Source organism: Neoarius graeffei, chromosome 25 (genome assembly GCF_027579695.1).
Source record: "Neoarius graeffei isolate fNeoGra1 chromosome 25, fNeoGra1.pri, whole genome shotgun sequence".
Classification (NCBI taxonomy): domain Eukaryota; kingdom Metazoa; phylum Chordata; class Actinopteri; order Siluriformes; family Ariidae; genus Neoarius; species Neoarius graeffei.
The window spans coordinates 58,827,863-58,853,610 of record NC_083593.1 but is presented as its reverse complement, the minus strand read 5'-3'; the positions used below and the strand labels follow the sequence as shown (position 1 = coordinate 58,853,610).

Sequence of the window (25,748 nt, the reverse complement as noted above, 5' to 3'; positions counted from 1 at the left end):
GGCATGAAATTTCAAAATGTTTCACTTTCGACATTTGATATGTTGTCTATGTTCTATTGTGAATACAATATCAGTTTTTGAGATTTGTAAATTATTGCATTCCGTTTTTATTTACAATTTGTACTTTGTCCCAACTTTTTTGGAATCGGGGTTGTACGTCTAGTTCTTATCTAGGAATAGTGCAAATGAGCGAGGTAAAGTGAGATGTGCGGTCCCTGAGTTCAGTGTGTTAATAAACGATGAGGTGTGTGTGTGTTGGGGGGGGGGAACTGTGAGATTGACATGTCAGATGCTGAAGGGGGGGCAGGGGGGTGTGCGAGCAGAATCTGTGGCAGAGGGGGGAGGAGGGGCAGAACAGGGAGGGAGTTGAGCCTCCTGACCGCCTGGTGAAAGAAACTGTCCTTGAGGCTGCTGGTTTTGGCCCGGAGACTCTGCAGTCTCCTCCCCGACAGCAGCAGACTGAAGGGGTTGTGAGATGGGTGGGTGGGGTCACCTGCAATCCTGATGGCTTTGCGGGTGAGGTGGGAGTTATAGATTTCCATTAGAGAAGGGAGAGAGACACCAATGATCCTCTCAGCTGCTCTCACGATGCGCTGCAGAGACTTGCAGCAGGACACGGTGCAGGCGCCGTACCACACGGTGATGCAGCTGGTCAGAATGTTCTTGATGGTGCCTCTGTAGAAAGTGTGCATGATGGGGGCCGGGGCTCTTGCTCTCCACAGTTTGTGGAGGAAGTACAGACGCTGTTGGGCTTTTTTGGCCAGTGATGCGGTGTTGTTGCTCCAGGACAGGTCTTCAGAGATGTGCACACCCAGAAACTTGGTGCTGCTCACCCTCTCCACTGCAGCACCGTCGATAGATAGTGGAGCATGCTGGGTGTGCGCCCTCCTGAAGTCCACAACAATCTCCTTCGTCTTCTCCACGTTCAGACGGAGATTGTTGTCCTTGCACCACATGGCCAAGCGGCTCACCTCACTCCTGTAGATTGTCTCATCGCCATTGTTGATGAGACCCACCACAGTCGTGTCATCCGTAAACTTAATGAAGAGATTAGAGATGGATGTTGGTGTGCAGTCGTGGGTCAGCAGAGTGAAGAGGAGGGGGCTCAGCACACATCCTTGGGGAGCCCCCGTGTTCAATGTGATGGTGCTGGAGGAGTTGCTGCCGACCCGTACAGTCTGTGGTCTCCCCGTCAGGAAGTCCAGCAGCCAGTTGCACAGGGAGGTGTTGAGTCCCAGCTGGTCCAGTTTATGAATGATTGTGTTGAATGCTGAGCTAAAGTCTATGAACAGCATTCTGACATACGAGTCTTTTGTCTCCAGGTGGGTGAGGGCTGAGTGGAGGGCAGTGGAAATGGCGTCATCGGTCGAACGGTTGAACTGATATGCAAACTGGAAAGGGTCCAGGGCGGGGGGAGGGCAGACTTGATATGCCGCATGACTAGCCGCTCAAAGCACTTCATGAGGATGGGAGTGAGTGCGACAGGGCGGTAGTCATTGAAGCAGGAAGGAGACGGCTTCTTCGGGACCGGGATGATGGTGGTGGTTTTGAGGCACGTGGGGACAACAGCCTGGCTCAACGAGATGTTGAAGATGTCTGTAAAGACATCTGTGAGCTCCTCGGCACAGTCTCTCAGGACACGACCAGGAATGTTATCAGGACCCAGGGCTTTTCGTTCATTTGTCATCCTGAGAGCTCTCCTCACGCAGTCTGGGGACAGCGTCAGCACCTGGTCGCCGGGAGGTAGTGGGGTCTTCTGTGCTGTGGTGCTGTTGTCTGCCTCAAAGCGAGCGAAGAAGTTGTTCAACTGATTCAGCAGAGACATGGAGTTGTCACAGGTCTGCGGCGAGGGCTTGTAGTCTGTGATGGTCTGAATCCCCCGCCACAGGTTCCTGGTGTGTCTGCTGTCGTTGAAATGGTCAGCAATGTGCCTGGAATACTGTCTCTTGGCCACCCTGATGCCTCGTGACAAATTGGCCCTAGCTGTCCTCAGGCCCACCTTGTCCCCAGCTCTGAAGGCGGCGTTCCAAGCCCCCAGGAGCCTATGGACTTCCCCTGTCAGCCATGGCTTCTGATTGGCCCGAATGGAGATGGTTCTGGTGACTGTAACGTCGTCCATGCACTCCTCATGTAGGCAGTGACGGTCTCCGTGTACTCCTGGAGATCTGTGATGTTGCTGTAGGTGGCCGCCTGTCTGAACATGCTCCAGTCAGTGGTGGAAAAACAGTCCTGGAGTGCCTCTGAGGACCCCTCTGGCCTCACACGTATCTGTTTTGTAGCTGGTTTGGTGACTTTAACCAGCGGCCTGTACGCTGGCATTAGCATAACAGTGGAGTGATCTATGGCCCCAAGGTGGGGGAGGAGTAGGGGGTGGACCCTAGGAGGTGGGTTTTTTATTCAGAAAGGTACCAAGTTCACCTCTTCTAAGCAGATGCCCCAAATCCTGTGGCAAATAGTTCAGGAAGGGAGACCAGATTTTTAGAAACCACTCATCCTTTTCCTTAATAATAGCCTGTAATCGTTTGTGTGGGAGGAAGTTAAAAATCTCTCTGTACCACTGAGTAATAGTTGGTGGGGACTCTTTAATCCAATTGTGCAAAATGCACTTTCGGGCAATTAAAAAGAGCTTTTCAAGAAGAGTATATCTTGATGCTGAGAGTTGAAGTTCTCTAGAGGGGAGACCTACAAGGAAAACACACGGGTCTTTCTTGATCTCAACCTCAAGTATCTCAGTGATTATTTTAGCAATGCGAGTCCAGAATCTGGAGATGAACTTGCATTCCCAGAAGCAATGATAATAGGTCGCCCTTTGTGAGTGACACTTAATGCAAAGAGGAGAGATGGATCTGTCCATTTTGTGCAAAATAACAGGGGTGATGTGGAGCCTATGAAGTATTTTGTATTGAGTCTCTCTAAATCTGTTACATGTAGATACAGAACTAACTAACTCCTATAGCCACTTTCCAGTCATCTTCTATGTATTCATTACCCAAGTCTCCCTCCCATTTAAGGGCAATATTGGGGAGCTCATACATGTCTGACGCAGTAAGTCGGGAATAAAAGGCTGACACAAAGTGTTCTATAGTTCTGCGTTCCAAGAGAAATCTTTCTGGATCGTTAGGAGGTAGTCTAGTAGGGGAAAAATTTGTTAGGGAAGCTATAAAATGCCTAATTTTGTAAATTTGCAAAATTAAGTTTCCACAACTCCCTCAAATCTGGAGAAATCTTAACTCCCAAGTATGTAAAACCAGAAACTGACCATCTAAAAGGGAAATCATCCAAAACATCAGAGTTATTCAAGAGCCCAAGAGGCATGGCTTCTGATTTATCAAAATTAATTTTATATCCAGATATGGCGCTGAATTAATTTAATATGCTCATAATAGCTGGGATGGACGACTTGGGGGATGTCACAAACAAAATTATGTCCTCAGCGTACAGGGCAATTTTATGCTCCCTGGTACCCAGCTCAATTCCTCTCACATCAGCATGCAACCGTATAAGCTCTGCTAGTGGTGCCAAAGCAAATATGACTGTTTTCTAAGTTTGTGCGGAATGTAAATAACAATCCGACTTGATTACAACAACAACTGGTGTTCATTAAGGTCACAAAGACATTATTAAATCATATCGAATTGTGCTAATGTTGGCTAATATTGCACCGAGTCTTGCTTGTGAAGTGCCTGCAAACTTTAGCAGCCCGCTAACCAGGGGCGTCAGAAGCATTTTTAATGTGGGGGGTCCTCCCCCAGAAAATTTTTAATTAATTAGATGCCATTTCCTGCATTCTGGTGTTTTTTTTTTTTTTTTTTTTTTTTTTTTTAACAGGTTGTTAAACACCTAATTTTACTTACAAAAGTCACTTAATTCAATGACTCTTTTAGAGACTCAACAATAAGTCCTCATTCAACTCGTCCATATATTCATCAGCCTGTTTTTAAACCCACTGCTCTGCCGAAGATAATGAGATGAACGTGACACAATTTATCACCAACAATGACTTTAGTGGGTGCATTTTACTTTTTTCCGATTTGGTGATACTCATAACAAAAATGGCATGGCATCATGCAGTCTTCATAACACACAATCACACTGTGTCAAGCAACGACACATAAAAGAGAACTTCACACAATGAACAAGTGCAGTTTTGTCAACCTACATGCAATGGCGGTACTACAGTAACATTTACAGATTAGTATAACAAATATAGATATAACTCCTTATATTGGTGCCACCACAATTTCTACCACTTCATCACTTTTATCCCCCTTTCCTTCACAATCCACCTGGAATAGCATCCATCTCTCTCCATCACTTTCCTTTCTACTATTCCTTCCCCAGACATTGATTTCCCATCTTACTTTCCAGAAAACTGGCAAAGACCAGACAAAAGTTCTTCAAATCACAACAGGGAATCAATAAATATCATCAGAGCAGACTTGACCTCATTCTTGGCATTACAGTAAGGCAGGCCTACTGGGTTTGAATTAAATGATAGCTAACGTTAAGTTAGCTGATACATCTCCTAACATTGACTAGCCAGCTAACTGCACTAACATTTCCATTGGGACAAAAAAACCCAACCTGTCCTGTGGGGAAATTCTGACTGACTTTCTGCTGCTTTGTAAAGAATGTCCTTATGTCCATTGTGTCTGGGGAGGAGCAAATACTGCAAACAATTCACCATCAACCAAGAATACCCCATTAGGCGAAGCTTATTTCATTGTTTAGTTGAACATTAATTTAACGAGGGCTAGGGTTAATTTTGAGGGCAGATAACAAAAGAATAAGGTTTTAGCAAAAGCTAGACATTGTGAGGTTGCAATGGGGCTGACGTCACCTCCTCCACTTTCAAGCAGCTGCACCAACATGTCTCTGCTGGCGCTGAGATTCACTTCACTTGTGTGCGGTGAGCTGTTGTCGGTAACGCCCGGAAAACCTGGAGTAGATTTTCAGTGGTCTGTGTATTCTCTTATCGAGCAAGTGGAATGGATTCTTTCATGAAGGAATGGAAATGGTGCTGGGTGAACTCATATTTTATGCTAAATGTGGGGGGTCCAAATGAAGAATTATGAAATGTGAGGGGGACACGTCCCCTTCACATTCAGTGGTGGCGACGCCCATGCCACTAACCCTTAATTTGAAGTGCTTCAGTTAAGACCTGCAGAGCCCTGACCGAGTTCGTGTAACATGACACATGTAAACAACAACCCAATGGTGATGTGGACATTGTTCATGGCTCAGACACCTTTTAATCAAATAAAACATTTTCACGTAATAAGCATAACAGCCTCCGCCTTCTTGATCAGAAATTTTTGGTTACTCCGCCTCTCTTTTGAAAACGTCACATACCGAGTCCACACATCCACTGAACTGATTGGTTTTCGAGGCGGTTCATTTGAAAGCGGTCGGCTAAAAACTTCTCTGTAGAACCCTGTCCCTCCCTCCTCTCCCTCCCCTCTCCGCTCTCGGCTCAAGAAGACAACAAAAGGGCAATAACATAACATAACCACCAATCAGAATTCAGATACATTCTGTTGCCAAGTAAAATTGTAACCTTTCAACGTGTCAAAGTTCTCGAGCCCTCGTGCTGTTTTACCGTTAGATCAGTCACATATCAGCTTAAACTGGCATTCTAAACTAGTTAAAGATCCCACAGAAGAGAGCCGACTCCCCCTGCAGCCTCATGGAACGCAGTGTTTAAGGCTCCGGATGGGTTTTACTTCCATTTATGAGGGAAAGGAACATACACCCTCCCGACAGTCAGTGCGGTATTTACTTGTAAAACACATTTGCAAACTGGTAGAATGAGTTAATCGTCACATGCAAGATTTGCAATTAATCAAATTAATTGCTTATTATTATTATTATTTTTTTTTTTTGGAAATTCTCTTTTTATTCAGAAAGGCACATCTCCATCACATACATCAGTACACACGTACATTAACTCAGTTTGTCAAGGACACAGTGATGCTGTACATACTGCCCCTCTGGAGCTTTCTTCCACGGACCCAAACCATTCCAGGTGGAAGCAATAACATAAACAACAGAACCGGGGCACGCACCCCTACTAACTATCTATCTATCTGTCTGAGGGTAGATTCACACAAAACATGAGTATGGTTAAATAAAATCAGATCTGATTGGTTTTACATATTCAGTCCACTTGGTCCAGATCTTATAAAAATTATCTTTCTCACCTTTGAGGGAAAAAGAAATCTTTTCCATAACACAGATCTCATAAACAATTTCAATCCATTTGTCGATGGTGGGAGGTTCAACTTTTAACCATTTCCTAGTAACACATTTCTTACTAGCTGCCAACAGTATAGTCAGCATTTTTTTTTTGTCTTTTATGTTCCATGTTTCAAACATTATATCATCCAAGAACATCGTTTCACATTTTAATGGAATGTTCACATTAAATATATTTTTAATATGTTTGTGGATCTCTTCCCAGTAGGATTTTATTGCTTGGCAGTCCCAAAAGATATGGAAGTGGTTGGCTCCATTAAACCCACAGAGTTTCCAGCAAGCGTCCCCGCTACCTTGATGACGTTTTTGAATGGGTGTGATGAAAAATCTTGTTATACTTTTCCAACAGAACTCCCGCCATGTGTTTGACCCGGTTGAGATCCACTGTAGTTGACATATTTTCTCCCAGCTCTCCTGTGTAATCATTGTCCCTATTTCTGTTTCCCACTTCCTCTTTATGTATTCTGTATTCTCTTGTTTGAATAGTTGTACAGCATTATATAATTTGGAGATAATTTTGTTGCAAGATCTGGATTTGGTTAATGATAAGAATACCTCCATGAACCCTGACTCCTCTTTTCGTAACGCCTCTTTAATATTTTTGTTATAATAGTGTCTCACTTGTAGGTACCTAAAAAAAATCATCTCTCCCTAGACCATGATCCTTCTGTAGGGCCTCAAAACTCTGAAATGCCCCCTTGTGGACAAATGAATAATAGGTAGTTAAACCTTTTGTGATCCATGTCTTAAATCTGCCGTCAGTTTTATTTGGCGTAAAGTCTGAATCATAGGCACACCACCTCATAATCTTAGATGTGTCTTTTAATCTGCAAATTTTGACACTTTCCTGCCAGGACTTCAGGAAGTTGCTTGTTATGGAGTCCTCTGGGATCTCCTGTTCCTCTTGTAGTTTGTCACTTAATAAAGCTGTTATTGGAATTCCCTTTATCGTCGTTCCTTCTATTTCCTTCCATGCTGCAGTGTATGTAGGCGAGCACAGGCAGACTAAAGGTCTCCGTTGAGCTGCGTGGTAGTAATCCTGTAAGCAGGGAAGGCCCATTCCCCCCTTTTCTTAATTGCAACGTATTAAATTTAATTCTGGCCTTTTTCCCTTGCCACAGATATCTCGCTATTAATCTGTCCCACTCTAAGAACTGTTTAGATGGTACTTTACCTGGTAAACATTGAAAAAGGTACAACATCCGTGGAAGAATATTCATCCTGATTGAATCTGTTCGGGAGCTTAAACTTAAAAAGGGAATAACGTTCCATCTTTGTATATCAGTTTTTATCTTTGAATTTAATGGGCCATAATTGATGCTATACAGTCTCTTGAAGTCCCTAGGTAATGAGACACCCAAATATTTAATGGACTCAGCATCCCACTTCCAATTGTACATGGTCTTAATTAAAGGTGGAGGGTCATAATTCAATGTTAATACTTGGGTTTTATTAATATTAATTTTATAACCAGAAACTAAACCAAATTCCTCTAGCAATTTCATCAGTTTTGGGAGTGTCTGAGTAGGTTGTGTTATACTGATCAATAAATCATCGGCGAACAGGGTCAGTTTTTGCTCCCCAGATGCCATTGTTACCCCCTTTATATCAGTCCTCTGCCTAATTAGTTGACTCATGGGTTCTATAAACAAGGCGAAGAGGAGCGGCGACGCACAACACCCTGCCTCGTTCCTCTTTCCAGAGTGAATGAGTTCTAGCTGTTGGTTTGTTATAGAGTGCTGCAAACGTGTCAGTTATAGTTGTATGCAAGCCAAATTTCGAAAGCGTTTTATATAAGAATGACCACCTCACTGAGTCAAATGCTTTCTCAGCGTCCAAACTTAATATCAGTGTCTCCAGTTTTTGATGTGTGACTTGTCTCATAACGTGCAGTGTTTTCCTGATGTTATCTTGGGTCTGTCTTTGTCTGACAAAGCCAGTCTGGTCCTTGTGTATTAATACTGGTAGTATCAATTCTATTCGTTTGGATAATATGGAGGTGAATAGTTTAGTCATTATTTAGAAGACTTACGGGACGGTAATTCCCACACTCCAATTTGTCTTTCCCTTCCTTAGGTATGATCGAAATCATTGCCTCCCTCCATGAGGGGGGATATTTTTGTTCTCCAAAACCCAGTTGAATGTCTTTAATAATGTTGGAATTAGCTGATCTTGCATTGTTTTGTACCATTCTGTGGGAAAACCATCTGTCCCTGGAGACTCCCCCCCCCCCCCCCCCCCCCCCCCCCCCCCCATTGCTGTTTGAATTTCTTCCTTTGTTATTTGATATTAATTTTCCATTTTGTTCATCAGTGATCTTTGGAAAATTTACCTGGGCCAGAAAGGCATCGATCTGGTTGTCATTGCTTATCTCTGGTTGTGTATATAATATTTTATAGTATTTTTGGAAGCATTGTTGTATTTTCTCCGGGCTTGTTTCTACTACATTCGTTTCGGAGTTTCTTATTTTATATATAGTTCTATCTGCTTGTTGTTTTCTTAACCTATACGATAGAAGTTTCAGTGATTTCCCACCGGTCTCATAGTATTGTTGCTTTGTAAAAAGGAGCTTTTTCTGAATTTCCTGAGTATTTATTTCATCTATTTCTTTTTTTAATTCTTTAATCTTGCATTTGTCATCATCTCTGAGAGACTTTGCGTGTTCATTCTGTAGTCTCTTCAAGACCTCTTCTAATTTTTTGAGTTTTTGTTCCCTAATTTTCTTCTCATATGAGGAGATGGCTATTATTTTGCCCCTCAACACTGCTTTTAATGCATCCCAGAGAATGGGTGGGGTCACGTCTTCTTTATCGTTACTTTCCAAATACAATTTAATTTCGCTTTTCAATTTATCTTTAATAACTGGGTTATTCAGAATGTTTGAGTTCAGTCTCCAGAGAGTGGATTTCTTGTTATTATTCAGATGGATTGACATATAGATGGGACCGTGATCTGAAATAGTACTAGGTCCTATTTCACAGTTACTCACCCTGAAAAGATCTCCTTTAAGCATAAAAAAGTAGTCGATGCGTGAGTAAACATTGTGAGCGCACGAGTAATGTGAATAGTCTCGGCTCGTCGGGTTTCTCTCTCTCATACATCCACAATCCCCATTTCACGCATCCAAGTATTTAATCGTCTGCTAATGTTTTTTGTGTCAGATTTCCCGTTTGATGAGTCAATTCTGGGATTTAATCGGATGTTAAAATCTCCGCCACACATTAAAATCCCTTGACTTTTTGTTGTCATTAAATTAACCATATGTTTATAAAAGGACCAGTCACTGCCCGGTGGCACATACACGTTAAGGAGACTCATCACAGTACCGTCTATTTCCCTGTAACCATAATAAATCTGCCTTCCTTATCCTTATGTTCTGATACGTGTTCATAATTTACCGCACTGGATATCAGAATCGCCACTCCTCTCCGTCTCCCCGATCCATGTGAAGAGAAGTAAACATGTTTATATCCTGATTTATTCAATTTAGTATGTTCGGCGTCGTTGAGGTGCGTCTCCTGTAAGAGGGCTATTTGGATTTTATCTTTCTTTAATTTTGACAAGATCTTCCCCCTTTTAACTGGGTTGAGTACTCCATTTATATTAAATGATGCTATTTTTAAAGCCCTGTTTTGCATCTATGTGATTTTCCCCCTCCATCCCTCTCAAAAACCCAGTGCGCTTCCCCCTCCCTGCGAGAACCAGCAGGGGAAAAACAACTAGACCGGACAATTCCCTGGGGGAAATTGTGAGAGGATGCAGTGCGCGAAACAATTCGGTCACGCATGTTCGCTGGCCGTGAATGTGTGACCTGCTATGAAGCTACAATGCCATGATTTATGTGTGTGCTTGAGACAGCAGCCCCCCCCCCCCCCCCCCGCTCCCTCACTGGCCCCAGTCGGCATGGCGACGGGCCTGAGCAGGAGCGTTAAGACACACAAGATTTTGTCAGGTGTCTGCTGTTTTTTGCTCAGGCGCAGGCCTTGAACAACGACAAATAACTCGACAACGAAAGCAGCTATTCACAAAATTCTTTCACAGTGAGCGCTAGAAGGGTCTCCTGAATACGCTGTTGTAATTTTTTGTCTGTAGTGTTAAAAATGAGGACACTAGAGCGAGTTAAATATGAGTGACTTTTCTGTCATGTTTATAATGGGTGTCAATGAGGCCTCTCGGCTGCCCTCTCCTCAGTTTGAGGCTTCTCATTCAAAAACTGTAAATCCTATCGGTTAGGTAGACACATTGTGTGAATCAGGACAAGTTTTACTACTACTTTTGAGAAATTTATGTCTGTAGTGTGAAATTTGTGGCTGAAAACACAGTTTAAGTTTGAAATTTTGAGCATGATTTGTGTGTGTGCTTGAGACAGCAGCCCCCCCCCCCCCCCCCCCCCCCCCGCGCTCACTCACTGGCCCCAGTCGGCATGGCGACGGGCCTGAACAGGAGAGCCAAGACACACAAGATTTTAACAGGTTTCTGCTGTGTTTTGCTCAGGACCAGGCCTCGAACAACGACAAATAACTCGACAACGAAAGCAGCTATTCATAAAATTCTTTAACAGTGAGCGCTAGAAGGGTCTCCTGAATACGCTGATGTAATTTTTTGTCTGTAGTGTTAAAAATGAGGACACTAGAGCAAGTTAAAAATGAGTGACTTTTCTGTCACGTTTATAATGGGTGTCAATGAGGCCTCTCGGCTGCCCTCTTCTCAGTTTGAGGCTTCTCATTCAAAAACTGTAAATCCTGTCGTTTAGGTAGACACATTGTGTGAATCAGGACAAGTTTTACTACTACTTTTGAGAAATTTATGTCTGTAGTGTGAAATTTGTGGCTGAAACCACAGTTTAAGCGAGAAAGTTTGAGTTATTTTTTCAAGCTCTGTACACTCTAAGTAAACGAGCTTCACTGGTGTGTAACGCAATAGACACCCATTCAAAAGCCGGATTTTCTCCCGGAACCCACATGGCGTTTGAGCCGGGACTGATCCAAAAGTGTAGAACCCAGCAGAAAAGTTGAATGCCAGATCCACAGAGGAGAAGTTTTCCTACGTTTTAGAGTTTGAATCACGTCTCTAGGTGAAAGCATGCCAGAGCAGCGGATGTTTGAAAAAGTGCTTTTTTTTCAATTAATTCCATAGAAATGAATGGGGTTTTTTTGGGTGATTTTTTTTCGCGACTACATCGCGAAAAAATCGTATTCTGTAGAGAAAAGTAATAGCATAGCGAGTCTGATCGAGCCGCACGTTTTGATATATTGTTTCTGTGTGCGACGTACGGTTATTGAGTTATTCGAAATCGAAATTTGCGTAGGAAGAAGAAACACGTAGAAGAACAATAGTTGCTGTGCTGCAGCACTGCATCCTAACTAACACTCTAAACAACATCAAACTGAACACTGTTTGTCCGTGTGACTCCCTATGTAGGGGTCTGATAATCCGACCCTGTTGAGCCTCCCGAGGCGGCTCGAAGGGAACAGTCTCCCTCCTCAGACCGGAGGAAGAGGCCCTTACCTGCCACAGTCGCATGTCGGGGGAAAAAAAAGAAAAAAAAAGTCCAAAGTGAAAAAAATTTGCCCCGAGCAAACCAATAGTGTATCTTCACCACTAACTACAGTCAGTACATTATACGAGATTTCACAATTCACTCCACCGTCCTCGAGCGTGGATTACTTCCTTCAAGTCCCAGAAGGGGTCGGTGATGGTCTCCTGAAGGTTCGGAGCTTCTCCTTGTAGCTTTGTTCCCGTTCGGCTGTGCCCTTCTTTGCTCACCTGTCCACTCTCTTCCAGGTCAGCTGCTGCACCTGCTCCATGAGCATCTCCGGAGGTGTGGTGGTTGTCACGGAGTAGCCTCTTCTCAGCAGGTCCTCTGATGCCTTCTCTACCGTCTCGTAGGTTTTGGTTCCGTCCTCGTGTCTCACGCGTAGCCTGGCAGGGAAGACGGTCTGGAACTGAACTTTATTTTCCTTCAGCATTTTGCGGATCTCTGTGTATTCTTTTCTTTTCTTGAGTATTAGAGGTGGATAGTCATGATCCAAATTTATACGGTTTCCTTGCCAGGTAAATCCCTTCTTCTGCCATGCCTTGCGGATTAATGACTCTTTTGTTTTAAAGCTTAGACACTTGATTATAATGGAGCGTGGCGGCGCGTCCCCCGGCGGCTGCGGTCCCAGCAACCGGTGAGCCCTTTCAATCTGCAGGTCGGGCATGTCGTGCGTTAGCTCAAGACCTTCGCGTAGTAAATTTTCCACAAATGAGACCATCGTGGTTGAGTCCTTCTCGGATCCCTCTGGCACCCCATAGATCCTTATGTTCTCGCGCCTGGAGCGGCTTTCCAGGTCCAGCAACTTGTCCTCCAACTTGGTATGCAGCTTTAGCATAGCCGTGATGATGTCTTCTGTGTTTTGGATCCTCTCTTCTGCTTTCTCAATTTGCCCTTCCGCCTCGTCTAGTCTGGTATTCACCGTTACAGTTTCGTTTCTTATTGTCTCTAATTGTTCTTTGTTTTCTTGGCGAAACCCTCTTGATTCTTGCAGAATCAGATCCAAGTCGGCCATTTCTCCGCACTGCACCGCGTTGTTTGCTAGCTCAAATCTGTTAGTTACTAATTGTTGCTGCGTTCCGTCTTTCTCTCCCACCTGTCTTCAGATGACGTTTAGTGCTCAAGGTGGTGATATCGCTTTTTATCCCCTCTCTCTACGTTTTTTACGGAATGATTTGTTTGGTTTGTATGGGGGTATTTCTCTAATTGCTCTGTTTCAACTGGGAGCTCCCTCGCTATGCGGCCATTTTGCCGGTGTTCCGACCGGAAGTCCGCTTATTATTATTATTATTCATGAATTACTACAGTTCTGAACTTCAAATGTTAAAAGTCTGGCCTTTGGAGAGATGATGGAGACTCTTGGTGGAACACAACAGAGCAAAATATTGTGAACCTCTAATTTGACCTGAAGTTGGCGCCACTGGGGGTTGGCACTGGGTTTTTGTCCCCACCAGTGTTAATACCAAACCTACGCCCTTGCCTACATGTTCTCTCGTTCTAATTGTTGTTACTTTTATCCAAATGACAGCTGGCAATACGTTGCTACTTTGCACTTTTTGTTTATCTGGGTGCTAATCTTTGAGAAACTGGATTGGCAGAATGGTGCCTGTGAAGAAAAGAATGTCTGTCTTTTTATTACCCCGTGCCAAGTTAATATTAAGTGCAATTTTCAAGAGCCATAGATTGTATTTTATTTATTGTTTTTGTTGTGAGTGGTTTTGCTTGATTTGTTTTATTTCTTTAGGTTATTTATATATATTTTTACGTTCCACTGTTGAATTGAATAAGTTGACTTAATTAAAGTTTACTGTTCTTTGAAAGGGTGTATTTGCATGATCATTACTATTTTACTAGTGACATAAAATTGTCTTAAAAAGACATCAACAATAATATTGTTTATCGCAATAATTTCTGAGACAATATATCATCCAACAAAATTTATCGTGACGGGCCTAGTTAGGAGAGAGCATGAAAGATGGAAGTGAAGGAGCTTAGAATTGAGGGTAGGAACACTGAATGTGGGAACATTGGCAGAGCGAGAGAGTTAGCAGGTGTGATGGAAAGAAGAAAGTTGGACATTTTGTGTGTGCAGGAGACGAGGTGGAAAGGAAGCAAGGCCAAGAACATTGGAGATGGATGCAAGCTGTTTTATTCTGGAGTGGATGGAAAGAGAAATGGTGTTGCTGTTGTTTTGAGGGGAGAGTTGGTCAACAGTGTGATTGATATGAAGAGGGGGTCAGAGTGATGGGCATGAAGTTGGAGATTCAAGGAGTGGTAATCAGTGTTGTGTGTGCGTACGCCCCACAGGTTGGATGAAGTGGTAGAAAGTATACCGAGGGAGGAGTGCGTGCTGATAGGAGCAGATTTCAACGGACATGTTGGCGAGGGAAACGGAGGAGATGAGGACGTGATGGGCAGATATGGTGTAAGAGAGAGAAATGTGGAAGGGCAAATGGTGGTTGATTTTTCAAAGAGGATGAATTTGGCAATAGTCAGTACATACTTCGAGAAGAAAGAGCAGCACAGGGTGATGTTTAAGAGTGGAGGAAGATCTACACAGGTGGACTACATACTCTGCAGAAAGGGGAACCTGAAGGAGATTGGAGACTGTAAAGTGATGGCAGGGGAGAGTGTAGCTAGACAACATCGAGTGGTCGTGTGCAGGATGAGCTTCATTCATTCATTCATTCATTCATTCATTATCTCTAGCCGCTTTATCCTGTTCTACAGGGTCGCAGGCGAGCTGGATCCTATCCCAGCTGACTACGGGTGAAAGGCGGGGTTCACCCTGGACAAGTCGCCAGGTCATCACAGGGCTGACACATAGACACAGACAACCATTCACACTCACATTCACACCTACGCTCAATTTAGAGTCACCAGTTAACCTAACCTGCATGTCTTTGGACTGTGGGGGAAACCGGAGCACCCGGAGGAAACCCACGCGGACACGGGGAGAACATGCAAACTCCGCACAGAAAGGCCCTCGCCGGCCACGGGGCTCGAACCCAGGACCTTCTTGCTGTGAGGCGACAGCGCTAACCACTACACCACCGTGCCGCCCCAGGATGAGCTTGAAAGTGAAAAAGAGGAAGCGTGAAATAGTGGAGCTGAAGATTAAGTAGTGGAAGCTAAAAGAGGTTGAACATCAGAAGGAGTTTAGGGAAGAAATGAGACGAGCATTGAGTGGTCATGGAAGTCTAACAGAAGATTGGGATACTACTGCTGTACTAGTAAGAGAGGCAGCAAGGAAGGTGCTAGGGTGGTCATCGGGAAGGAGGAAGGAAGACAAGGAGACATGGTGGTGGAACAAAGAAGTGCAGGAAATTATAAAAGAGAAGAGGCTAGCAAAGAAGAATTGGGACGATCAGAGAGACGAGGAAAGCAGGCGGTTATACAGAGAGATGAGACAGAAGGCAAAAAGAGCGGTAGTGAAGGTGAAAGCAGATGCATACCAGGAGTTGTACGAAAGACTGGAGACCAAAGAAGGAGAGAAAGACCTGTACAGACTAGCTCGGCAGAGAAACAGGAAAGCGAGGGATGTACAGTAGGTAAGAGTGATGAAAGATGTAAATGGAAATGTGCTGACAGAGTGCATTAAAGGAACAGTCCACCGTACTTCCATAATGAAATATGCTCTTATCTGAATTGAGACGAGCTGCTCCGTACCTATCCGAGCTTTGCGCGACCTCCCAGTCAGTCAGACGCGCTGTCACTCCTGTTAGCAATGTAGCTAGGCTCAGTATGGCCAATGGTATTTTTTGGGGCTGTAGTTAGATGCGACCAAACTCTTCCGCGTTTTTCCTGTTTACATAGGTTTATATGAGCAGTGATATGAAACAAGTTCAGTTACACAAATTGAAACGTGGCAATTTTCTATGCTATGGAAAGTGCGCACTATAATGACAGGCGTACTAACACCTTCTGCGCGCTTCGGCAGCGCATTGATATCTGAGCTCCGTATCAATGCACTGCCGAAGCGCGCAGAAGGTGTTAGTACGCCTCTCATTATAGTGCAGACTTTCCATACCATACAAAATCGCTACGTTTCAATTTGTGTAACTGAACTTGTTTCATATCACTGCTCATATAAACCTATGTAAACAGGAAAAACGCGGAAGAGTTTGGTCGCATCTAACTACAGCCCCAAAAAATACCATTGGCCATGCTGAGCCTAGCTACATTGCTAACAGGAGTGACAGCGTGTCTGACTGCGTCTGACTGACTGGGAGGTCGCGCAAAGCTCGGAGAGGTACGGAGCAGCTCGTCTCAATTCAGATAAGAGCATATTTCATTATGGAAATACGGTGGACTGTTCCTTTAAGAAGGTGGAAAGAGTACTTTGAGGATTTATTAAATGAAGAGAATCCAAGAGAGAAAAGGTCAGATTCGTTGGAGACAGCAAATCAGGAAGCAGAGTTGGTTAGTAAGGATGAGGTGAGGGCAGCCATGAAAAGAATGAAGACTGGGAAAGCAGTCGGACCTGATGGTATCCCGATTGAGGCTTGGAGATGTTTGGGTGAGACGGCTGTGGAGTTCCTAACGAGATTGTTTGTTTGTTTAATAAGATCCTAGAGAATGAGAAAATGCCAAATGAATGGAGAGTGTGCGCGTCCCAATATACAAGAATAAGGGAGATGTACAGAGCTGCAGTAATTACAGAGGGATAAAATTGATGAGCCACACCATGAAGCTATGGGAAAGGGTATTGGAGGTGAGATTGAGAAGAGAGGTAGCAATCTGTGAACAGCAGTACGGGTTTATGCCAAGGAAGAGCACGTCAGATGCAATTTTTGCTTTAAGAATGTTAATGGAGAAGTACAGAGAAGGCCAGAGAAAGCTACATTGTGTGTTTGTAGACCTGGAGAAGGCCACGGGCGATTACTCCAAGACAACGAGGGAGGCTCAGCCTCCTCTAAAAATGCCCTTATAACTTTAATGTGTGCGTGAGTTTCTCCCCCTCGTGACAGCGCAATGCAGCGCAGCCTCAGTGGGCTTCAATGGCATTGGGAGCTCTGCGCTTTCAATCTCAAAATGCAAAACGATTATTGGACAAATACTGCGAAAATGCCTGCCTACGGACTCCCACGGACTCCCAGCCTCAGTGGACTTCAGTGGCATTTGGGAGCTCTGCGCTTTTCAATCTCAAAATGCAAGACGGTTATTGGACAAATACTGCGAAAACGCCCGCCCACGGACTCCGAGCCTCACATGGGAGGGACATGGCAGTTTCCGCGAGGAGACTGGTGATTGGTGAAAGTGGCCGGATATTTTCTTTGATTGACAGCTCGTTTCAACTATAGACAGGCAGCGGTACAGTGTTGCCAGATTGGGGGTTTCCCGCTCAATTGAGCGGTTTTAAGTGCATATTGGCGGGTTTTGAACATATTTTGGGCTGGATAACGTCAGCAGTATCTGGCAACATCAGTTCAATCCCATGCGGATTCGCAAGTGCTGTGGTGTATTGTAAGAGATCAGCTTACATTTCGATTTCATTCATTACATACGGTTTCTACCAGCTTTTTTAGTTTGTATATATTTTCATTGTAAATAAAGTGTAAATATAGTGTTGTCAAGTTTGCTATCTTAGTTCCAGAAATTTCGTTTGAGTGACAACTTGAACTTGAGGGGGCTAGTCAGCTAGCAAGAAAGCTGCGCACGGATGCCAAGCATTGCTGATTTAATTTTGGCGAAGCCATTTGCCAGTCTTCCTTTCGAGGAAAAAATTAAAGAGCAGGGTAGACCAACGCCTCAAATTGACTTGGTGAAAAAGGTAGGGAATAATACTCGTTCCTTTCAGCTCTCCTGGTACGAGAAAGTGAATTGGCTAACAGCAAGTGACCCACATCAACAACAGTAAATAGGCTACTTTAGTAATATGTCATGGATGGACCAAAAATATAGAATCTATTTAAAATGTTTATGCTGAGTATATTATATTGGAATATATATTTTTCTGGATATGAATTAAACACAGCTACAATTTGGAAAACATTTTTAAACAAAAACACAGCCGAGAACATTTCACACTACAGACCTGGATTAAAAGTGAAGGGTTATCAAAATTGTCAATAAAACATTTCTCAGTCAAAATAAGTAAAATATAGGGAAAGTGTCATTGAATGAAATGTGTGGCCCCCAGCTCTACTGCTGAGGTTCCTGACAAAGAGCTGCTTTCAATAATGATCAATTTTTAAACAACATGCCACAATTTTAAAATATAAAATGTGAAAATATACCCCCCTCCCCCCAACACCACCATCATGTATATTGGACAGTAGGCTAATGGGCCAAAAGAACCTGTTATTTCACAGTTTGTGACGCTGCCAACAATCAGCCAGATCAGAGGCAAGAGTATGGGCAAAATTGATGTATTTTTTCTTTTAAAATCTGGAAATATCGTAACTGACCAGCCTCCCCTGTTTGAAAGACTACCAGCCGCCACTGGAGAAGGCATACGATAGAGTGCCGAGAGATGAGTTATGGTATTGTATGAGAAAGAGTGGAGTGAATGAGAAGTATATTAGAGTGGTGCAAGACATGTATGAGAACAGTGAAACAGCAGTGAGGTGTGCAGTTGGAACGACTGAATGGTTCAAGGTGAAGGTGGGACTCCATCAAGGATCTGCTTTGAGTCCTTTCTTGTTTGCCATAGTGATGGATAGCTTGACGGACGAAGTGAGGCGAGAGTCACCATGGAACATGTTTGCGGATGATATTGTGATATGTGGTGAAAGTAGAAAGGAGGTTGAGTTGGGTTTGGAGAGATGGAGGGATGCATTGGAACGAAGAGGAATGAAGGTGAGCAGGAGCAAAACAGAATACATGTGCATCAGTGAGAATGGGGATGAGAGTGTAGTGAAGATGCAAGGAGTAGATGTAAAGAAAGTTGGTGAATTCAAGTCCCTGGGGTCAACTGTGCAGGAAAATGGGGGCTGCGATAGTGAGGTGAGAAAGAGAGCGCAGGCAGGGTGGAGCAGTTGGAGAAGGATTTTGGGAGTCATTTGTGATGGGAAAGTCCCAGCAGAAGTGAAATGTAAGATGTATAAGACAGTAGTGAGAGCAGCTGTGATGTATGGATTGGAGACCGTCCCCTTAACGAAGAGACAGGAGGCAAAGTTGGAGGTGGCGGAGTCGAGGATGTTAAGGTTTGCGATGGGAGTGACAAGGTTGGACAGGATAAGGAACGAGCACATCAGCAGAGGCTCCAACTTGGGAAATTGCAAAGAGGGAGATTCTCCCTCTCTGCGAGTAGCTCGGAGGGAGACAAGTTTGAGCGCCGTAGGCGCGAAGGTGAGTTTGATTTTTATGAATCAAACTCTTTTATATGGGTTTTTCTCATGGCGTTGGTTTAACAGGAGCTCTTGGTATTCTTGATTTGATTTACCCAGGGTTTTTGGATTTGGCTCTTAACAAATGAGGGAACTGTCTCCTTGGAGGCTTGTCTGATCGTATCTACAATAAACTCCTAGACGTCATCCATTTTCTGTGAGTCCGGTTTTTGCTGCATGAGTTGATCAAGTCTAGCGCTGTATTTAGCCTGCACAGAGTGGTCATCTCTTCACATCGAGGTTTATTCGAAAAGATTTGCTCTGCCTTCCTTTTTGTTGGAAAACTAGCCTGCATTACGACCACCTGGTGATCCGATTCGAAGGGCTGGCTCTGTGCGGGGAAAACCCTGCAGTTCTTAGTTACTCGTTTCATATACCACTCAGCCATGATGTAATCTAGCCTTCGTTTGTAACCCAGGTTTGATGCAAATGACCATCTGTGCTCATGGGATTTTGTGGCAAACATCGTGTTTAACACGAACAGGTTGTTGGTCTCTGCTGTTTCCATTAATCTTGCGCCATTATAGCTTGTGGGATTGGTGTCATGGAATGGACCAATACTCTGCCATTTGCTCGGATCACAGTCCGTCCCGATTGTCGCGTTGAAATCGCCAGCAACGATAACCTTGAATGATGGATGTTCTTTTTTGGTCTGGCGTATCTCTTTATGTAGTGTTTGGTAGAATGCTTGTTTGGTGATTTCAGCATATTCTTCAGTCGGACAGTAACAGGTAAAGACGGACAGCTTGATCCCATGTACTTTGACTTGTACCATGCACATACGTCCCTCGATTGCATGATTTACATCTACTAGAGTGACATGAGGGGCGAGAGCAATAGCAACACCCGCTTTGGCTGTTTTCATGCCATTATAGATCACACGCCATCCTTTGAGTATAGGATCGTCAAAACAGATCTCACCACTTCCTTTCTGCCTTACCTCCTGCATGCAGGAGATATCATGGGACAGGTTCTTAAACTGCAGAACACAGTCAGCTAATTTACTTTCACACTTCCCCGTCCTCACATTAATAGTGCCAAGTCGAAAATTATGGTAATTTTTACCATGCGCTGGCATTTTGCTAATAGTGATATTACCGTGATTCAATCTACTATTAGTGTTAATTAAATCTTATTAATAGTAACAGATCTAGATAAATCCAGTGACTATAGACCAAACTTTAATATGCCTAAAGCCAATGTTGTCAATAATGACTGTTATAAATTGCCAATGGTAGACCCTCTGATTGTGGGTGGTAAAAGAGAGCAACTGGACTTACTTGAAGATTCTTGAAGACGTTTCACCTCTCATCCGAAAGGCTTCTTCAGTTCTGTCTGACTAATAGGGCTACACTGACATCAATGCAGTGGATATCAACATCAGTTTCACTCGGGAGGATGTCAGTGGGAATAATCTAGCCTTCTTGGATTGTGATGTACACATTAGACAAGACAGAAGCCTTAGCATCGAGGTCTACCGGAAACCCACACACAGACCAGTACCTACTCTTTGACTCTCACCACCCACTGGAACACACATTGGGGGTCATTAGGACCTTGCAACACAGGGCTCAGAATATCCTACAACGGTAGAGGGAAAAGAGAAGGAGCAGAATCACATCAAGAAAGCTCTTCAGAACTGCGGGTATCCCAACTGGGCTTTCTTCAAGAGCAGAAAAAGGAACATAACGGACAAGGAGGATAACAGAAACAAATGCAAGAACATTGTCATTCCCTACATTTCTGGTCTATCTGAGAAACTCAGGAGGATCTTCTACAAACACAACATTCCGGTACATTTCAGACCCAGTAACACCCTGAAGCAGAAACTGGTCCACCCTAAGGACAGAATAGCCAGACACGAACAGGACAACGTAGTGTATGCAATTCAGTGCAGTGAGGAATGCACGGACTCGTATATTGGGGAGACCAAACAACCGCTTCACAGGCGCATGGCTCAACACAGGAGAGCCAGTTCCTCAGGCCAGGACTCTGCTGTCTATCTTCATCTTAACAACAAAGGACACTCATTTCAGGATTGCAACGTACGCATTTTAGCCAGAGAGGATCGTTGGTATGAGCGAGGAGTTAAAGAAGCCATTTTTGTCAACCTGGAATGGCCATCACTGAACAGAGGTGGGGGTCTAAGACACCATTTATCAGCCACCTACAATGCAGTCCTTGGCACACTTCCCAGACAACTGAATGCACACCAAAACCCAGCTGTTTTCAGTGACTCACAGGAGGACAGAGAGAACCAGCAATCCATTGATCACCCCAAAGACTCTCGAGGCCGTTCACACCCAGCCCCCAGTGACCCACACCAACAGGAGGACTCAACAACACCTTACGATTGCTTTTCATCCATGACAGGATAAATACCTGATACTCCCTATTAGTCAGACAGAACTGAAGAAGCCTTTCGGATGAGAGGTGAGACGTCTTCAAGAATCTTCAAGCAAGTCCAGTTGCTCTCTTTTACCACCCACAGTTTACTATGACCTGGATGACCGAGAATCTTCACAGACATAGACCCTCTGATGATAATGTTCTTCTAATAATATTCTGTTTCTAAGTTAGTAAAAGTCAGACAAAAAAAGTCAGACATGTTCGTCAGAATCTAACATCTGGTCTGGTGATCTAACCTTGTCAGATATAGGGTCGTCTTGCTGCCGTCCAAAATAGTCCGCCGTTTGTCCCTGGCGACCATCGCGACGGGCGATCCGAACTTTATCTTGGTGATTTTCTGATATTTTTTTCTTCGTAGTTTGGCTTTCGCCATTTCCACCAACGGAACTTAGTTTCATTATCTCATTCAAGAGAACATAAAGTTAAAGCCGAGCAGGCGATAAATGCAGATGAAACGCAGACGCAAAAAAACAAACAAAATGTTTGAGTGTCGCAGGTTTTCTTGTTCTTTCGCGCGTATCATTAATAGCGCCATCTGTATGCTTTATCGGTAACTACTAAGACATTGGGTGGCTCAGTGTGACCCCGCGGCGGACCGAATTCCGCTCAATTCATATGCGCACTTGATCTGCGCGTGCAGGCCTCCGGCATTCACTCCAATCCCCCCGTTACGCCGATCGGTGTACCAACCAGGGAATCGGCATATACCGCAGGGTACACACTCGAGTCCACCCATACAATGTCAGACACACGAAAAGCAGAAAGTCAACTATTAATTTTCTTCAACATAAACGTATCAAGTTATGTATTTTTTTTTTAAACTAATCATGTGTAGTAAGAGCGGGCGGGAGATTTTTACGTTGTCAGCGGGAGGTCGGGAGGATTTTCTAAATGTTGCCTAAAGTAGGAGATCTCCCGCCCACGGCAGGAGAGTTGGAGCCTCTGCATCAGAGGGACAGCACATGTGGAGAGCTTGGGAATGAAGCTAAGAGAGATGAGATGAGGCTGAGATGGTACGGGCACATCCTGAGAAGAGATGCAGAGCATGTGGGAAGGAGAATGTTGAGGATGGAGCTGCCAGGCAAACGAAAACGAGGAAGGCCAAAGAGGAGATACATGGATGTGGTGAGAGAGGACATGAAAGTGACAGGTGCGGTAGAGAAGGATGCGGAAGACATGGAGCAATGGAGACGAAAGACCCGCTGTGGCGACCCCTAATCAGGAGCAGCCAGAAGATGATGATGATGCAAGGATAAAAATATAATGTTCTTTAATAAATGGAGAATTGTAAGTTGTGGTATAATTGGAATAAAACACTTGAACATGCTGTTGTAGGAAGATGATCAGTTTCTCTGGGTGGTAACTCCGCTCCATCACACCACCCTTCTGTTGACGGTTTTTAAATAACGGCATAACTCCGAGTGTTTTACTCTTTCCATTTCAGCAGTGTGTCTGAGTAAACATGCTGATTGTTTCTTCTCCTCCTCCACAGGTCTGCAGAATCGTCTGCGCAGTTTGGAGGACATGATGAACAGGAAGGAGGAGATGCTGCGTAACCGGTTCCGTGACACCCACACAGCTCTGCTGTGGCTCAGGAAGAACCGCAATCTCTTTGAGGGAAATGTGTATGAGCCCATGATGCTGGTGGTAATAAGAGTTTTACTGCTCTGTGAAGTGTCTACCTCAGGAGTGTGTGTTAGGACCTTCCTGTTTCATTTATCTGGTTATATCTTCTTGCAGATCAATGTACGGGACTCGCGGCACGCGAAATACTTGGAGTGTCATGTTTCTATAAACGACCTGAGAGCCTTTGTGTTCCAGAAGCAGCAGGATATGGAGAAATTCATGTCAGAGGTGAGGGCGGAGACTGATGATGTAGGTGGTGATGTATGTGCTTTAGTGGAATGTGTTTAAACGTTGGATCGTCTCTACTCTCAGATCCGCGATCGACAGAGACTCCGAGTGAACAGTGTTATTGCTCCTGCAGAGTCGTGTGCTAATCGACCACCGTCACGACCCATCGACTCCCTCAAGTAAGGACCATTTTATTCTTATTAGTGACTTTTTTTCTGAACTTTTAATGAATTTTCATGTACTAAAAACATACATGTTTCTTAAAACTATTAAATAACCATAAAATATCTCTAAACACTGGAGTTCTCTAATTGCTTTAAAAACTGTACTACATTACATTACAGGCATTTAGCAGATGCTCTTATCCAGAGTGACATACAGCAAACCCAGAGCAGCCTGGAGGGCAGTTGGGGGTTAGGTGCCTTGTAGAGCCCTGCACTCCCGCGGGAGTCCCGCGGGACCCGACGCAAAGCAGTGCCGCGCAGGACAAATTTTGAAAGCTCATTGCGGGCAGGAGGGGGAGTGCACAATGCGGGTGCGGGCGGGAGAGGTGATAAGCTGCAGTCCTGCTAACTAAAAACGTGTTTAAAATAAAATTTATTAATTTGTCTATCGTATATAATTTTTGCTGGATATTTTATTTGGCATTAATAAAAACATTTTAAGATGCCTAAATTTGCGGATGTGGTCTAATCTCGCGTACGTTTCCGATTCCTTTCCGCTCTTCCGTGTTTGAGATCTCTGATCATGGCAGAAGAGCAGAGCTCCTCTAGTGAAGCTCACAGTGCTTCAGAAGTAAGTGCTGCTTTAAAAAGAGGTACATTTACCGTTAAAAAGTCAAGAGTATTAGTCCTAAGTATTAAAAAGTATTAAAACGGACTGTGTATTGCACAGATTGTTCAATTTAAAGCGAGAAATAGACGGTGTATAATCTGAGGAGCTGGTTGTGGTTGCGCAGCACTTCATATGAGAGGAGAATGAAATCGCGGTTGGAATCATAACGTCACAGACTCGGAAGTGGGAGTGCGAGTGCGCAAAGCAAGAGCTGTCAATCACAGCGAGAGCTGTCAATCATGAGCGCATGCAGCGCTCAACTTGGAATGTGTCAGCAGAATGTCAGAGTCTAAACAATAAACTTACAGTAAATGAAGGATCGGTCAGTGGAGAGCTCAGCTAAGCTCAGCATGTTTAATTCCCCAAGCCAATGACAGGAACTTTCGTGAGAAATAACGTGAACATCTGCATCAGGCGGGATTTGCGGGCGGGAGCGGGACAAAATATGGCAGGCGGGAGCGGGACTGAAAATCATAATTCTTTGCGGGAGCGGGACTGCACAATGCGGGAGCGGGACTGAAAATTCTGTCCTGCGCAGACCTCTAGTGCCTTGCTCATTCCTACTGGTCCAGGGAATCAAGCCCGCAACTTTTTGGTCCCAAAGCTGTTTTTTTAACCATTAGGCCATGGCTTCCCCATACTAGAATATTAACGAGTCCTATAATTTTATAGATGGTGTTAATTAGGGATGAGCGAGTACAGCATTATCTGTATCTGTTTACCATATGAATTATCCGTAGCCATACTCGGGGTGGGCGGGGCCTAACCCGGAAGTGGGCGGGATTTAACCCGGAAGTGGGTCTGGTTATCTTGAAATGGGCGGGGCTTTAACCAGTATGTTATTTTAAGCGTGTAATTGATGTGGGTTGATCAGAAATTATATTTATTGCTGATTAGAAAACTATTTACAGGACAGCATCAGCATTGAGCTTCAGATCAATAGTTTTGATCTCGATAGCAAACGAACTATTTACAGAACAAGTTTTGCAACAATGAATACAACACATGCGGTTGCAATTATGAAATGTAATGAACAAGAGTTTTCATACTCAACATAACTTTCTTTTTTTTTACTTTTAATTTTTTTATGATCAGTGTGATTTATTTTAATTTTTTTTTGGTTCTTTATTTTTTTTATTTCCACACCAGGTGTGTGTGTGTGTGTGTGTGTGTGTGTGTAGCTTAATTTGTAATATTATTTATACCACTACTACCTAGAAAGTGTCAGACACTCAGTGCGTGAAGTAAAATAAAACTGTTTAGAGCCAACTGACGGTTTTTAAAAAAAAAACTCCGACGACCGGCAGAGAGAGAGACGTGTGTGTGTGTGTGTGTAGCTTAATTTGTAATACTTATACCACTACTACCTTTATTTTTACATGAATTACAGCAAGAAAGTGTCAGACACTCGATGCATGAAGTAAAAAAAAACTGTTTTTAACTGACGGTTAAAAAAAAGGAAAAAAAATCTCCGACAGGCAGAGACGCAACGCGAGTCACTTTCTACCAAGCACCACGTCTGAACGAAC

At 43.9% G+C, this 25,748-nt stretch overlaps 1 protein-coding gene across 2 annotated transcripts in view; it reads left to right on the top strand.

Annotated features, from left to right (window-relative positions):
• Positions 1-25,748, top strand: part of smc5 (structural maintenance of chromosomes 5) — an 87,937-nt gene that overhangs the window by 49,108 nt on the left and 13,081 nt on the right. For both annotated transcript variants that reach the window (XM_060909113.1, XM_060909114.1), the window contains exons 10-12: positions 23,024-23,178; positions 23,272-23,385; positions 23,470-23,564. In XM_060909113.1, coding sequence (XP_060765096.1) covers positions 23,024-23,178; positions 23,272-23,385; positions 23,470-23,564 — 364 coding nt within the window. The remainder of the gene's footprint in view (positions 1-23,023; positions 23,179-23,271; positions 23,386-23,469; positions 23,565-25,748) is intronic.